Genomic DNA, 17,558 nt, shown 5'->3' with positions numbered 1-17,558 from the left:
TGACAAGTCGTCCCAACATATTTGTTATTCTATTCTATTTTATTCACACCGAATAGTTTTTCCAGTTAACATAAAACCATTACATTTATAGACTTCTGCCAGAGTTTATGCTGACGTGCTTACTCTCACAGACAATTTGACCATTGAGCGGAGCGGCACCGCTCAAACGTCAAATTCTTCTGTGAGAGTAAGCAGGCCATCATAAATTCGTGCAGAAATTCATAGGGCACTGCATGTCGTGGTTACCTACTATGAGAATATTTTCAAAGTCCTTGACGATTCGTGGTCTTGGAACTTAAAAAAAATGTTGGCTTTCATGGACAGCGTGATTGAATTCGAAATGTGTGATTCACCCACGTGAAAGTGTGCGCTAATTTATGACTGTTGAGCGTTCCGAGGGTAACGCTGACTGACATTTTGAAAGGCATTTCGCTGGGATTTTGGGGTGAGGACTTCAAAAGGTTGCAGTTAGATCTACGATAAGATCAAACCCTGATACGATTGCAGTTGTTACGATAGGAGGTATTCAGCTTGGATTCCCATGCAAATCCTATTGAAAATCTTGCGGAACTCTAACAGACATACTGCGTACCAACTTTGATATGTCATTGAGGAAAATTCGTAGGGTATTGAACGGCAATTTCGGTGAGGGTTTCTTATAGAAAATGAATGAAAATTATAGTGGAGAAATCTGATAAGAACCAGATCAATATTGGCCGAGATTTTTTGTTTAGGAATTCCCTACGAGATTCCTCCAGGAGTTACGAAAAACTTCAAAGAATTTTCACCGAGATTTCTCCAGGAGTTGCTTCTGAGATTCCTCGAGAAGTTCCTAAATACATTCCTTCGGACATTTTTTTTTATAATTCCTCTTTTTGGAACATTTTAAGATTCCGAGGCGAACCAGCCTACACAGCTAATCGCGTTCGGTAATTTTTACCGAAATCTCAACCGCTGAGCGTTCGGTAATGGATTCTTAACGGAATTCTGTTAAAAATTACCAAATTTCGGTAAAATGTTATAGTTTATCTGTCAAACTCTAACGAACTTCGGTAAAAGTTGCTTCTTTTACCGATTTTTTCCTGTAAAACAAACTTAACGGTTGAGATTTCGGTAAAACATTACCGAAGTCGGTGATTTTTTCTAACTGTGTAGGGCTGAAAGCCTCGTAAATGAAGCTAATAATAATAAGTATAACAGATTCAGATTTTTTTTCTTTTGAGGTTCCCAAAAACAATTCGCAGATTGAACTGTTAGCGAGACATTCGTGGGGAAATCAGAAGGAACCCCTGGAGGAACTCCTACTAAGTAGTTCTATAAAAAAAAACTCCTGAATTGTTTAATAAATTCCACAAGGATTAAGAACATCTAGGGTGCCTGTACCAGTTATCGCACCACCTAAGAAAAACTATTTCTACAACAATAAGAAGAAGACCGACGAATGTAAACAATAAGTCAAATGATTGATTAGTTTTCATACTTTATAGGAAAAATATAAAAACGGAGCCAAAACTACTTTTAGTATTTATTACGGCATGTGCCAATGATAGGAACCCTGTACCAGTTATGGACACATTTGTTAATTTGGGTTCCACTTCGCACTATTTACATGCATTCCTTATGGGAGTTGCCATAACTGGTACACTATGGCGAAATAGGGTGCAAGGAGGCCGAAATTTTAAGGAAAATGATTTATTTCTACCATAATTTGCGCAAATTGTGAAGTTTGAATGATTGCAATCATCTTTTGTGATCGTGATCTGTTGTTCACACTTTTTTTCTTGTTGATTTGTATCTTTAAAGGTTGAAAATCGACTATGGCGAATTTGAGGTACTATAGCCATAACTGGTACACTGAGCCTAGGAGAATTCCAGAATAATCTTTCGGAGGAATTCCATAAGAATCTGCAGAAAGTGAAAAAGGAATAATTTCTGAAATGAGTTAATGTAAGAATCCTGAAAGGAGTTCCTGGAGGAACGGTTGAAGAAGTTCTTGAAGGAATCCCGCAAGATTTTTTTTTGGTTGAATTTGAGAAAGGATACCCGGATGAATCGCTGAATGAGTTCCTAGAGAAATTTCAGAAGGACCTCCCGGAGGAATGTCTTATGAAGTTTTTGGAGGAATCCAGGAGGAACTCCGGAAGATGATCCTGAAGGAATCCCGGAAAGGATTCCTGAAGGAATCTTGAAAGTAATTGGATGAAATTTCAACCGGAAATTCTTGGCACATTGATTATTTTTGCACGGCAGTCTTATACAAACTGACTGACTGACTGCCGAGCCAATACAATCAATGTTGTTGGGATCTTGGAATAAATTTTTGAAGGAATTTCGCAAAGAACTTCTTAATTAATTCCGGAAGAAATCTCGGTTGAAATTCCTGTAGGAATTCCAGAAAGAACACCTGGTGTCATCTCAGAACAAAATCCCCGAGGTACCCCAGAAAGTTTTGTGAGAAGATCCAATGAAGGCCCTTCTGGAGGAATGCTATTGAGACGTCCTGGAGGCATCCCGGAAGATGTTCCCGGAGTAATCACGAGTTCCTACAGAAAGGAACTTCTAGAGGAATTCCTGAAGGTATGCCTAGTTTTTTTAGAAAGGAGTTTCTCCAGCAGAAACCCAGAAAGATCTCCAGGAGGAATCCCAGAAGGAACTCCTAGAATAACCACAGAAGAAACACCTAGAGGAATCCAGGAAGTATTTTCAGGATGAATCTTACAAAGAATACTTGGAACAATCCCAGAAGCAACTTCTGGGAAAAATTTTGCATGAATTCTGGGAGAGATTGGATTTACAGAAGAAAATCCTGGAGAAACCCTGGCATTCTTCAGGAAGTTCCTTCTTCGATTTCTTCAGGAGCTACGACTGCAGCTTCTGGAGAATCTCCTTAAATTCATTCGGAAGATGATTATGGAATTCTCTCAGATGTTCCTAATGTAAATCCTCTAGGTGTTTATTACAGAATTCATTTAGATGTTTTTCTATAGAATTCTTTATGAAGTTCGGAATCTCCCAAAAAATGACCACGTGGTTTATGGACAGCCCCTTAGCGTCTTCCAATCCCAGCAAAATTCCTCTTACCGTAGCCTGAACCGCAATCCTATCAGGCTTTGATCCTACCATTCCAAAGGGATTGATAACTGCAATCCCTTTGGAGGTCCTCCCAAAAATCCTAGTGAATCTCATAATTCACATTTTCTCCAGAATCTCACCAGCAAGTAATAAATTAGCAAACTTTTTCACACGGATGAATAATTTCGAATTAAATCACACTTTCCATGGAAGCCTACGAAATTTTATATGTACACCAAATACATATCCGATCATGGGAAGGATTTAGCTTATCTGAAATATTTATCAAGCACGTGACACTGAAGAAGCCTATCTGTCCGAAGATAAGCACAGTAGTAGAATTAAAAGAAATTTGTTCGTCCTTTCTAATTTTTCTATAAATAGTTAAATAAATAAAAAGAAAATCGGGTTAAGTACGGTTCCTTTGAATTCCACTAAGAATTTGCATCCTTTGACAGATACGTATTTCGACCTCAACTGTAAGGTCGTCTTCAGTGTCTTGTACTTGACTCGAGTCGAGTCAAGTACAAGACACTGAAGACGATATATATATTTCCTTATCAACCAAATGTTGGAAAACAAGTGATGTTAAAAAAAAAATCTTATTTTTTAAGTTGGGTGCGAATTTTGAATAAAACCAGTTGCATCGTATTTCTCCTCGCGTAAATCATATTCCTTCAAAAATGTATTTAGCCAACTTTCATAGAAATAGCGCCAAATGTTCACGAGGGGTATCATACGGATCCACAAACCCGGATTTCAACTACAATATTGTCTCCACAAGTTATGCCCTACTTCCTTGAAATTTATGAATGTACAAATTGTACATTCAATTGTATAATATAATTCCTGCATTTGGCATTGCAGGCACTCATCTGCAATAGAAATTCAAAATAATTAATTGAAAAATTTTCTTACTAATCATATTAACTAGCAAATCAAACCTACAATTTCCAGACTCGTCTGATGGTCTAGATGGATGATGGTTAAATAACGAAAAAAGTAGTTATGGTTACCTATGGCTTCTAGGTGGTGTCGTTGTGCTTTGCGTACGCGACGTATGGTTGCTAACATCACGTTCATTGGCGACGCATCATAAGAGCAAAACCGTAGCTTGCTTGTGAACTTCATGACCAATGCCAAGCCTGTATCTTAGTTTATAAGGAAATATCATTTGGAAGATGTTATTCTACTTCGAAATGAATCCACAACAACCCACTATGGGGAAAGCGGTGGCCAAAAATCGAAATAAAGACTTGCTTTGAATGACGTGTCTTATACACAATTCGAGAGCCAGATTGTTCAAACCTAGATTCCCAAAATTTCAGCCCTCTGTAATGGAAACTCATTGTGCCACAGATATCAGACTTAGAAAATTAGTGAAAATTGTAGAAAAAATGCATTTTAAACAAATGCAATTTTCTCAGTGAAAAAACGGTTTAATTTTAGAATTTAATCCACCGTTGGAAATGCTATTGATTGAACTTTATAATGGGTGTGTTGTTGGGGTTACACGGTTAATTGAAATTAGAAAAAAATGGGTGATTATTGACAAAAACAACATTTTTTGCCTAAGTTGGTCTATATCTAACAAGCAGGGTCGAGCACAGTTTAGTTTGGGGTCTATACTATCTGCGGAACGCGAATCCAGCTGCGGATGAGCGTCATTTTGACAAAAGCCCGAAAATTGGATTTTTTTTAAATTTTTTTTTTGTTAATTACGATTATTGATTATGCGATCACATACAAAAAAAAATCGTACAATTTAAACAGTGCTGCAAAGATGGAACTGTTAATTGTCAAATTAGTCTTAAAAATCTTACAAACTTAATTATTTTTATGTTAAAAATGGGTAAAAACTGACCAAAAATTATCGTTTCATACATAAACTGTATCAACCCATCTGGACTGAAATGCTTCTTTTGTTCACGAAAATCTTGTTTATATTATCAATGCATATTCACCATCAGGGAAAAACACCGCAACATATATATTAATTTTAATAAAAACTACCTACTTGTATTTAAAAGACGAGGACAACATTTTCAATTGATAAGTTTGTTTTCAACTTAAACGCTAGCAACGTGAACATCGCACAGTGGTTAATTTAACGAAAAGAAATCAAACAAATTGTTTGTGGTAATATGGAACATAGGAGCATCAAGTTACCACAGACAAACAGACGTACCACTTGGAAAAAATGCGATAAAATCATCGTCAAATATGGTGAATTTGATTTGCCATGTTCTCAAAAATCGTGAAAATCAATCTAAAATATTGACAATTCCCAAAAATTTATATGGAATGATGTTACCTGAACTGAAAAATGAGTATGTATTGCTTGTGAAATTGAAGTTTCAAGAAACAGTTGATTTATAAAGTTATGATGGAAATTTATCTGTGAAAATTATGTTTTATTTAGCAGTATATTCATTCCTGCAGTATAAAAAATGGAGACAAATCATCAACTTGGTTAATGATGTTGAAATGTGTTCAGTAAAATAATAGGAGCATATTAAAAAAATATCCATTCGACGAGTTTGAACAAATATTACAGAACTCTCTCATATAACATTAAAAAATGGGGGGGGGGTCAGATTTGCCTAGAAAGGGGAGGGGGTGCTTCCACTTTCACCTCTCCTATTTTATCTTATGCATGGCAATCTTATTCTAGTTTTGATTTGCATTTGAACTGCCTCAAAAGTTAAAAACAAACGTTTAAGTTTATTGATCAGGAATAAGTAGTTCCTAACTGGGTTAAATACTAGTTACACCTTCCAGATGGACTAATGTTAAGCTAATCTTACTAGAATACTTTCAAAAAATGCGGAAAAACCAAAAAAATATTTTTGGCCACCACTTTGTATGGAGCCGCCCCATAGTGCAACCCATTATGTAATTACTAATAATACGTCGTAGTTTCCTGTTCTTCCAAAATTGGTGTACTATGAGATCTTTATTCAACACATTTTTTTCAGTGATTTTCTAGTGTTCATGTGAAAGAATATGTAGCACTTTTCATTCAAATAAATGTTCAAAATTCTATATCAAAGCAAATTAAAGATAACCGTACACATCGTATTTGCTACTCCGTGATTAACCAGAGCAATCGAAGTTGCACAGAGAACCAATGAATGTAAGGCTTGGGACTAGCTAACCATTCTACGGTAGATTGTATGACCTGATTTCTAGGATGATTTGTAGAACACAGAACATCTAAATTTCGATACAAAAAATACATAAGTTCCTGCGTATAGTGTCACTGAACAAGAGTGGATAAATAATATTGTAAAACAAAATGTGAGTGCTTTGATGCTTTAGGTAATCTTAAAGATCATTGGAATTAAATTTCGGATAAGACTAATAGACCTAGAATGTCTTACACACATCAACATTAATCAAGAATGATTCATCTTGCTTTGTAGAACCAGTTAGTATTGCCTCGCTGGTCGTGGACATATGTGCACATAAGTATATAGAACCTAGAACATGAAAGAGCCTGTCCATTAACTACGTAGACTCTTAAGGGGAGGGGGGGACAGTGGTGTCTGGCCAAAGCCTACGCTCCATACAAATTTCGAAAATTTTGTTTGAACAAAAGTCTACGGAGGGGGAGGGGGGTCCGAGATGGTCCAAAATTAGTTTATGGACAGCGCCTAAATTACTAAAAAATATATTTAATGCAATCTAGACTCTAGAAACATGATTTGATACATTATATTGCTGAAGGAAATGTGAGTGCCTTTTCTGACTTATTTAGATAACCTGAAATTTTAGATGCTATTAGAGGAGATAGAATACAGATATCAAAATATGCCACAAACGATCCATCTTTCTTTGTAGAACAAGTTTGGGCATTACCAGATTTCTAGGATAATTTGGAAAACATATAAAATGCAAAACAAGCTGTAGTACTGTGTATATAATCACTAAACTAAAGTATCATTTGACCTGAAGTTCCGGATAATAGTAAGAGCAATATCTTTAACACATCAAAATTAATCATAAATCATCCATCTTGCTCTGGCAGTACCTGCATAGTGCATAGGTATATTTCGTAAGCCAGAGTTACGAACAGAGCTCTGGTTGTTGTGGTAGATCATATGGCCCTATCTCCAAGATGATTTGGAGAACTTAGGACATCAAGATTACAAAAAAAAAACCTGTAATGCTGCGCATGGGCCCATTGAGCATAAATGGATACGTGGTACTGGTGAAGCAAATGTGAATGATTGTGTTGATCTTATAGATCACTTGGCCTGAAGTTTCGGATGCTATAAATGAACCTAGTATGTCTTGCACGCATCAACATTAATCATGAATGTTCCATCTTGATTTGTAGAACCTGAATGGGTATGTCTGGTTAGCCGTAGACATATATAATGTTCTGGTTGTTGTGGTAGATCATATGACCTGATCTTCAGGATGATTTGGAGAACTTTAAATATTTAACTTGTTGGAAATTAAATTGGTTGTACTGCATAGAGCCTCGTAGAACCTAACTTGATAAATAGAATATCCAAAGATACTATCCATACCTTGGTTGATCTGATAGACCATTTTGGCTGAATTTTCGGATGATTTGGAGAGCATAGAACATCTCAAATCCACGTGGCTACAATATTCATGATGGACGCAGGCTTATAGAACACGGTTGGATATATGTAGGTGTAAACAATGGTTGAAATACTCGGTGTTCATTAGATTCGAGAGCATTCTCTTAGAACTGAAAATCACCGAATGTTCTGGATCTCTGGGATGTTTTGGTGTAACTAAATATGTTCCATAATATTTTTTCCTAATTGTTATCATCTGGTGCTACAACTTTGCTAAAGAAACCATATAGCTATCTATTGTCCTTGATTTTATACAGCTCATCATATAAGGTGGGCTAATATGACCCATCCGTCCCGAAAGGGTTAAATTGAGTGTTGTTCCTGAAATTTCTATCAGAGTTTCTTCTAAGATTTTTGAGAGAGTTTTCTAAACATTTTGGCGTTGGTGTTAGCTCCCGAAGCTTTTCTCGAGATTCCTCCAAAAGTTCTTCCCCGAGATACCACCTTCTTTTCCATATTTCTCCGAAAATTTCTTGCAGAAAAAATCATTAGTAGTTGCCGCAGAAGGCATTCCCACTGGCAAAACTACTGGAAACCCCGGCAAGAACTCCGGAGAAATCCCAACAGAAAAACCCAGAGGAGTTCCTGTACAATTTTCGGTATGGACTCGCGAGAATAACTCACCACAACAAGAAATTTTTGGAAACAACTGTTACCACGAGAATCTAGAATGGCTAAAGGTAGGCTTAGAACTTAGACTACCTGAATCAAAAGAAATAACTCCTATAGAAATACTAAAACGAATTCCGGAAGAATCTTGGAAGAAAGTTCCAGATCTTGGAGCAACATTGAAAGGAATCTGTTAAGAGACACCCCGAAAGAAACTCAGCGAGAATTCTTAGATTCAGGGTAAATTCTAGTCAAAAGCTCACGGACATTTCTTAATTACTTGCAGAAGAAACTCAGAGGGAAATACTTTGAGAATCTCTGGAAGCAATACCGGGAAGAACTTATACAGAAAACTCGTGCAAACTAATGAAGAAATCATGAGAGAAACTTTAGCAGAAATCTCAAAAATAACTCCTGTAAAAACTCTGAGAGAAATCCCGGGAAGAACTCATGATGAAATCGGGATAAACATGGAAGGAATTGTGGAAAAGCGGTTAAGGGGAATCCCAAGAGAAAATTCAACAGAAATTTTGCGACAACATTTTGAAAATATCCTGGGAGAATTTTCTGTAGAATTCTCGGGATAAACCTTGGGACAAATACCACGAAACATTTTTGAAGAAAACGCAGAAGAAACTCCGGGAGATTTTCCTCGAAAAATTTTCAATGAGGTATCCCGGAAAGAATGAGTAGAAAACTTCAGGAAATTTCCTGGCAATGACTCCAGGAGTAACTGTTAGAGAAATCCCAACAGGAAACCCCAGAGAAAATCCTGTACAATTTCTGGTATGGACAGCAAGAAGAGCTTTGGGAGTATTCGCGGAAAAAATCTTTGAGAAAAAACTCACGAAAACCACAGCAAAAAAAATTGGAAAAAACTACCACGAAAAGCTGGGAAGACCATCTCAAAGAATTTTCAGGTAGAGCTACATGTGAAATATCAGTAATAACTCATGCACAAATCCCACAAACGAACTCTCGAAGAAACTCCGGAGGAAATCTTGGGGTCATGCCCCGGATCCTGAAGCAACATTGAAAAGAATGTGCTACGAGAAGTTCCGGGAGAAAAAAACTCCGAAAGAAACCTCAGGTGAAACTTTAAAAGAAATCCCGCGATAACCTCTAAGAACTGTAGACAAAAGGCTAGGAAAAATTTGTTGTAGATCTCTCATGAGCAACTCTGGGAGAAATTCTGTGAGGGATTCTGGGAGCAGTTCCGGGAAAATTACTAGCATAAATTCCGAGAAGAACTTATGCAGAAAACCCGTTGAGTACTCATGAAGAAATTCTGCGAGAACCTCCAGGAATAACACTACTTGTGAAAACTAGGGTAGAAATCCCAGAAAGAACCCCGAATGAAATCCCGGGAGAAACACCGGAAGGAATTGTGGATAATCATACAAGTGGAATCCAGGGAAAATATTGCGACAACATTTTAGAAATATCCTTGGAGAAACTCCTGTAGAAATCCCGAAATCAACTCTGGAAGAAATCCCACAAAAATTTTGTTTTATAAGTCTCAGGAAAAACTTTGGAAGAAATCACTTCGTGAGAACTCCTCAAGGAATCGGTCGGAATCAAGGAATTCTGGGAAATTCTTCGGGAGGAATTCAAGGAGGAATACTAAGAAAAAAAACCGTAGAGATACGGATAGAAGCTTGTATGACATCCTGAAAAGCATTCTGAGGGGAGTTCCAGAAAGAATCCTTGTGGATAAACTTCTGGATGAATTTAATTACTTTTTATCTGCGATCATTTTAAGCATCTTTTAGAAATCGTCAGCTTGCCAGAAATGTCTGTTTGATCCATGAGCCCTCCTCTTGTTCCTCTCGTCTGGTTATACAGTTTGCATCTGAATTTAATTCCAGTTCACTAATCATCGAATAATCATCTGGTGGAATCGACAAATTTTTCGTGCACACCAAACGCTTACAGCAATATTTTGTTGAATTTTGCCGTGCTGAAGAGTCCAGCAAAAAATTGTTGCTGAACTTTCAGCAAAGTTTGCTGAATTTCGGCAAAATGTTGCTGGTGATCAGCACAGTTTACTGAACAATTCAGCAAAATATTGCTGAATTTCAACAATTTTTTTGCTGAAATCTTCAGCTCGGCAAAATTCAGCAAGAAGTTATTTCTGATTTTAAGTTATTTATGATTTTAAGCAGTATCAGTTCCAAATTTGCTAGCTAATTCTGCAACAAATAAATAAATTTTACCTTTAAAAATTGTTCTAAAATGACCCAATTCACTCAGCACAGAGCGCAACCCAGACAGAGATCATGAAGGTGAAAAACATATTTTTGCAACACTGCAGTACAACATGCATTCGCGTACACCTTTCTCGCGAAAATTCCATCCTCCACAATAATAGTAGATGCAATGGCTTTCGCAGTAACAGCTGAAGTCAAAGGCCACCCAGATGCCTTTCGAACCCAAACCGAAAGAAAGCCCGTCGTCTCCCACTGGACTGGAGTTCCCATAGAAGAAGGAGTTTGCCAAGTCGTGAGTCAAGATGATCACAAAAGAATTGAACTACATCCAGTCCAGACTCCAGAGTTGGTGTGGTGGAAGAGAAGTAATAAACGACGAACTGACTCGAGCTCTGGATGATTCTCTATGTATTGAATAGAAATGCAGTAACAAAAGTCAGTCTCAAACTGGAAAGTAATGCTAGCAGTAGCAATTTGAAATGGCACGACAACACCACTCACTGCTGCCTGCCATTGCTGGTAGGTGAACCGTACCAAGACCAACAACCAATACAACTCGCAGATGAAGAAGATGACAGTTTTGAACTTTTTTTTTTGATAATTTTATCCCTTCAAACTTTGACTATCTTAAAAATCTAATAAAACTTACTCGTATTTGACCATTTTTCGCTAGGTTTTTTCATCTTTTCGTCGATACCAGCCAGCCCCTAGTTTACAAATTTTCCACTCGAATAAACAATCACCACAAACATTCCCCAAGTCCCAAAATCACAGTTCACTAGTTCCCAAATCACATTCCTGTCGAAGCACTTCCTCCGGTGCCATATTTGACACTAATTCGTTCGCCAGAAAACCGCGATCCCTGGCCAAATTTGTCCTAATTTAGTCCTGCTCCTCTGGTCCGATTCTCCTCTTTGTTCGGGTCAACTTTTTCACAGTTCCTAAACTCGTCTTCACCAGACCTTATCCCGTCCGGATCACCCACAAAATTTTCACTCAAAATTCGCTCAACTTTTTCCCGATGTCACAGTCTGGCGAACCGTGGAATAACCAATCCGAAAAAAAGATGAAGACCCAATCTCAAGGAAGGTTCTGTTGTAGCTGTTTCGCTGTTCTCTTCACATCCGTCGATTTCGGTTCGTATTCGTCGTCGTCGTCTGTGACGACTACGACCACGACGTCCCTATATTTTTCGCTTTTTTTCCTTCCTTTTATACATATTGTGGTGGGTAAAGAACCTGGACCATCATCGGACAGAGTAGCGAAGAACCGGGGCCCTCGTTGGTGTGGGTGTGTTTCTGGTCTAGGTTGGATCTACCAATACCGATCGGAAAAGGGGGAGTCGCGGGATGAATGAACGGATTCGGGAAGACAGTGTTTGTGTTTGGATTGAATGAACTGCTCGGTAGAGGGGTCCTCCGATTGGAAGTTGTTAGAAAATTTTATGTGGATGATAGGGAACTATAAAATTATCAGTTGCGTTTGATTTGCAAAAATACTAAAACTAGCGTCCCAACTTGATCGACGCGTGCTTCTCAGCTTAGTGTTCTATGAGCACTTTCACAGTTTTAAACTGAAAGGTTCGAAGGGGTCCTACACTACGTAGGAATGTTAACACCACTTAAAGATGTTGAAAGAGTAGCAGAACAGACCTGTTTCGCACAACAGCGCATTTAGAATTTAAACTTACATCGCAATATTTAATAGACACCCCTAAATAATACTAAACTATATGTACACTTATATATATACAATAATAGACATAAAGTGGCATTGTTCAGCAGGAGATGTGTGAATTACGGAATCAACTATTTTCTGTAAATGTTCCATCAAATTTGTAAGTAGTGTTTTTAATGTGAATTATGTTAACCCTTATGTGGCCGGCAGGGTACCCGGGTACCCAGCACCCATTTAAAATACACGGTGTAGAAAAAAGCAAAAAGTTTGCCGGCCACATAACGGTTAAACTAATAATAGTTATTTATGTAACGAGTTGCAAAAAGTTGATTTTTTCAGCACGAGTCGTACATTTATCCAACGAGGCTCGCCGAGTTGGATAAATACGAAGAGTGCTGAAAAAATCGAGTTTTGCAACGAGTTCCATACAAAATTTTATGCAATGATTTATTCATAATGCAACTCATTTGAGTTGCATAATATTCATAATGCAACTCAAATGAGTTGCATTATGAACATTATACAACTATTTTTCATTATGCAACTCATTTCAGTTGCATAATGAACCAGTTCGGAAAAAATAGCCATTATGATACCAAAATGAGTTAGATAAAATGTAAATTATGATACTGAATTGCATAAATGTTTTTATACAGCTTTGTAGCTGAACAACATCGACAGATATGCTGTCCTTCATTCTGCTGGCATAGTCGGTCGTAAGTCCTCTCCGGTGCTCGCAACGAGACCCAATTAGGATCTAGATCAGAATAGAAAAGCGCCGAGAGATTTGTGAACAAACTGAGGAAGGTATTCTTAACAGAAACGACAGCTAAGATCGCGCCCCTGAAAACGATACATTCAAGGATCGTGGTTGGTGTAAATGAGACCAACGACGTGATTGAGTCAGACCGCCTGTTTATTGAAATAGCGCAGTCTGGATCTGATCAACACTAACACAGAACTGCTGCCGCAGGAGTATGAGAGTCCTGGAACCAACGAAAACAGCTCCAGTGTCGTGTGAAAAGCTCAACATCATACAAAACATCATCCAGAGCATTCACCCAACGGAAAAGAGAACGGTATGCCAATATATCCTAAAAGTCCTACTGCAAGAGATCTGGCCTAAAGAAAATGAACAATTCTCTTTCAAAGACCACCGCTCTGTCTCCAAAAAAAAAAACGCCCATCAGGATACAGCGGGTTAGGTATCCAGCTACGCGAAGGAATAGGGTACGAAGAGCTAGAGTTTCCGGACTTTGACGTTCTCGAAGTGATCGAAGTTAAGATAACCAAAGGTTTAGATCCTGCCTACCTAATCTCTCTACTTACCGTAAGTCAGAAGATTGGCAAGTGAAGGCAAGAAAGACATGGCCAAGTTTTTTGATCAAGTGAAACATCTGGATGGAGTGTTTTTCTTTATTATCTGTATTAACGAGATTTTTTTTCATCTCGGTCTGGATGGAGAAGTCACAGGATAGAAAACTATCGAAAAAGTAGACGAATTTCGCGCCAACTCGACCAGTGGTTGGCAACACCCTCTCAGAATCGAATGAAACTTGGTGGGCATAAAGACTAGGTTTTTATAAGCAACTTTGCATACTTAAATTTTCGAAAATTTTCAAGAGTAACATTTGAAGAGGGCCTAACTTTTTTTCGAAGAATTTTTTAAAATCGATGTAACTCAAAAATGACAAGACCTACAGAAAAGTGTTGTATGGGGGACTTTTAGAGAATTGTCCAAGCTTTCATGAAAAAATATTTTAAAAATTCTAAATACATTTTTACACGCTAAAAAATATATTTTTAAAATTAAAAGTCAATTTACAGAAAATGCCCACTTTTTTATGTTTTGAAATTTTTTTCCAAGAAAGTCAATATTGTTGCCTAACTTTCCTCCATACATCACAAGATGGGCACTTTTAAGGAAAAAAAGTTTTTCAAACAAAAACTTTTTCACGTTATTTTTTTTAGCGTGTTGCGCATTAACTCGTACAGGATGTATCAAGAATCCTTATACCCATTTAATAACACTCAATGGGCATTACAACTTTGTTTGATTGGGTGCCTTCTTTTTCTTGGCGTTACATCCCAACTGGAATAGAACCTGTTTCTCAGCTTGTTTTGATATCTGAATGCTTAAAACAGCATTCTGTTTGCTGAAATTGTATTATTGTGTGCCTAGAACCAGTGAACTAACATCATTATTAGAAGCGAATGATAAAGAATCGGTTTTATTTCAACAATGGCTAACCACTGATCGATGCAATTTGGAAACTATTACTAAGACTATAGACGAGTTTGTTCCGTATTTTGTAGAAAAAGTTGATAAGCTTATAACTCATGATTTCATTTATAAAGAACAATCCTCATTTTTGCGGGATAAAAAAGAATCTCTTAAACAGGGTGAAGTTTTAACAATTTGTGACTTTTCAGAAAATTATTCATTTATCATTCAAAATTCAGCTCAAGGTTACCATTGGAATAATTCTCAAGCTACCATTCACCCCTTTGAAGTGTACTACAGAAAAGAAAATAAGTTGGAAAACTTGAGCTTTATAATAATATCTGAAGTACTTACACACGATACAACAGCAGTTCAGTTATTTATATCAAAACTGCTGGATTTCATTAAACAATCGATTGATTTCTCAAAAATTACTTTCATGTCAGATGGAGCAGCAGCTCATTATAAAAACAAACAAAATTTGCCAGTTTGTGCAGTTTTCGGTCCAATTATGGATTGGAAGCAGAATGGCACTTCTTCGCAACTTCACATGGCAAAGGTCCATGTGACGCTGTTGGAGGTACTCTCAAGCGAATGGCCAAACGAGCAAGTCTTGCTCGAGATTATGGAAACACAATCACAACTCCTCGAGAACTGTATGACTGGGCAGTTAAACAGTCAGATATACATATAACAAAATTGAATTTCTGCTTTATTTCAAATGAACAATATGAAAAAATGACGGATGAACTTGAAGAACTATACACATACAGTCACGTAAAAACAATACCTGGTACACAAAAATTTCATTCATTTGTGCCAATTTCTGAAAATCAAATTGAAGCGAAGAAGTTTTCGAATTCAAAAGATAATCCAAAAAAGTTTACTTTGTTTCAGATAGACTAAAGATCTAATATTCAAAAAACGTTACAATAGAATGTATAAAAGAAGGATGTATATATTGTAGAAAAGAAAATTATTGAATACACATATACATATGTACATATTTCATCAATACACAAGCGTTTTCATTGATATAAAACCCTAAAAGCAAATTTGTCTTGAGCCCTTTCCAATGTCAAGCACGTTTTCAATGTCATGCACGTTAAGATATTAAAAAAGTAGTTGAGCCCATTAAGTTTTAATTGATTGTCATTAGGATTCTGGATACATTACTGTACGAGTTAATGCACAACACGCAAAAAAAAATAAAATGAAAAAGTTTTTTTTAGAATTTTTTTTTCCTTAAAAGTGCCCATCTTGTGATGTATGGAGGAAAGTTAGGCAACTATATTGTCTTTCTTGGGAAAAAAATTCAAAACATAAAAAAGTGGGCTTTTTCTGTAAATTGACTTTTAATTTTGAAAAGATATTTTTTAGCGTGTAAAACATTTTTTTATATTTTTTAAATATGTTTTCTTGAAAGCTTGGACAATTCCCTAAAAGTCCCCCATACATCACTTTTTTGTACAACTTATCATATTCGAGTTATATTTTTTTTGTAAAAAAAACGGCTAATGCGCAACACGCTAAAAAAACTAACATGAAAAAGTTTTTGTTAGAAAAACTTTTTTTCCTTAAAAGTGCCCATCTTGTGATGTATGGAGGAAAGTTAGGCAACAATATTGACTTTCTTGGAAAAAAATTTCAAAACATAAAAAAGTGGGCATTTTCTGTAAATTGACTTTTAATTTTAAAAATATATTTTTTAGCGTGTAAAAATGTATTTAGAATTTTTAAAATATTTTTTCATGAAAGCTTGGACAATTCTCTAAATGTCACCCATACATCACTTTTTTGTACATCTTATCATATTCGAGTTATTTTTTGTGAAAAAAAAAACGGTTAAAGAACTTTGACTCTTTTTAAATGTTAGTCTAGGTTAATTTTGAAAAAACAAAATACGCAAAGTTGCTTGAAAAGGTAAAGTCTTGAAACCTACAAAATTTCATAACATTCTGAGGGGGTGCTGCCAACCCCGAAGACGAGTTGGTGCGAAATTCGTCAGTAGCATTACATTTCTTAGCAAAGTCACTTCCAACGTTTTGCTTCACATTTATTCTACACTAGCTGTCCCGGCAAACTTTGTCTTGCCGTCTTACAGTGGTTTGACAACTGTTGAGCTCAAAATAGCACCGCACTCTAGATTGATTTCAATTCGATCGTGCTGACATTTTTAGTTCATTTTCCTAACTTTTTTTTACATATAAACACAGCCACCACGAATACGAACCGAACCGTTCAAGAGTCATACTGATCGGTTCATCCGTTCGTAAGTTTTGTTGCCTCAATGGGAAGTCAAACTCATTTTTATATATAGACTAGCTGTCCCAGCAAACGTTGTCTTGCCAAGCTGTGGTGGTTTGACAACTGTTGAGCTCATAACGTCACCGCACTCTAGATTGGTTTCATTTCGAACGTGTTGATTTCCTTCCCAGCTCATGAAAAATCAGTTATTTATCAATTTTCACCATGTTCTAGTTGATTTTCGTAACTTTCTATACATATAAACACAGCCACCATGAATACGAATCGAACCGTGCAAGAGTCATGCTGATCGGTTCACCCGTTCGTGAGTTTTGTTGCCTCAAAGAAACTCCGAACTCATTTATATATATATAGACTAGACTAGACTAGATAGGCGCCATCCATGAAGGGGGAAGAGGGAGGTACGGCCAAGCGTTACGGGTCATACAAAAAAATTAGGATTTTCATACAAAAAAGCATCACGGATGGGGGAGGGGGGAGGTTAAAATATCGAGTTTAGCGTTACGTAATAAATGGATCTGCCATAGGCGCTGTACTTTATCATAGACTCAATTTTGGTCATCTCAGACCCCTCTCTCTCCCACTGTAGATGTTTGTCCATACAAAATTTTCAAAATTTGTATTGACCGTAGACTTTGGCCAGACACCCAACCGCCAATGGGATCGAAACGTTGAAGCCAGGATAATACATTCGTTGGCCAACTTATTAAGACTGCAAGCCAGACTAAAGTAAATCCAAAGTACTCATCTCAGTCGAAAATCCCTAAATATCTGAAATGCCATGTAACGCCTTGATACTCCTTGGAAGCATCCCTAAAACCCTCCTTACCTTCCACGCCGTTGTAAGAAGTACCCCTTGAAACTACTCTCAAATCCTCCAGA

At 37.0% G+C, this 17,558-nt stretch overlaps 1 protein-coding gene across 6 annotated transcripts in view; it reads right to left on the bottom strand.

Annotated features, from left to right (window-relative positions):
- Window positions 1-17,558, bottom strand: part of LOC109622238 (polycomb protein Asx) — a 67,040-nt gene that overhangs the window by 25,508 nt on the left and 23,974 nt on the right. For 3 of the 6 annotated variants that reach the window (XM_029875627.2, XM_029875631.2, XM_029875629.2), the window contains exon 1: window positions 11,157-11,924. The exons of 1 other annotated variant lie outside the window; for it this stretch is intronic. In XM_029875627.2, the coding sequence (XP_029731487.2) occupies window positions 11,157-11,170 (14 nt within the window). In that variant the 5' untranslated portion in view covers window positions 11,171-11,924. Of the gene's footprint in view, window positions 1-11,156; window positions 11,929-17,558 lie in introns of those variants that run through there. 2 more of the 6 variants (XM_029875632.2, XM_020076489.3) reach the window with 2 other exon arrangements.

This window comes from Aedes albopictus, chromosome 3 (genome assembly GCF_035046485.1).
Source record: "Aedes albopictus strain Foshan chromosome 3, AalbF5, whole genome shotgun sequence".
Taxonomy (NCBI): Eukaryota; Metazoa; Arthropoda; class Insecta; order Diptera; family Culicidae; genus Aedes; species Aedes albopictus.
The sequence above is the reverse complement of the archived record's forward strand: the minus strand, read 5'-3'. Positions and strand labels throughout refer to the sequence as shown.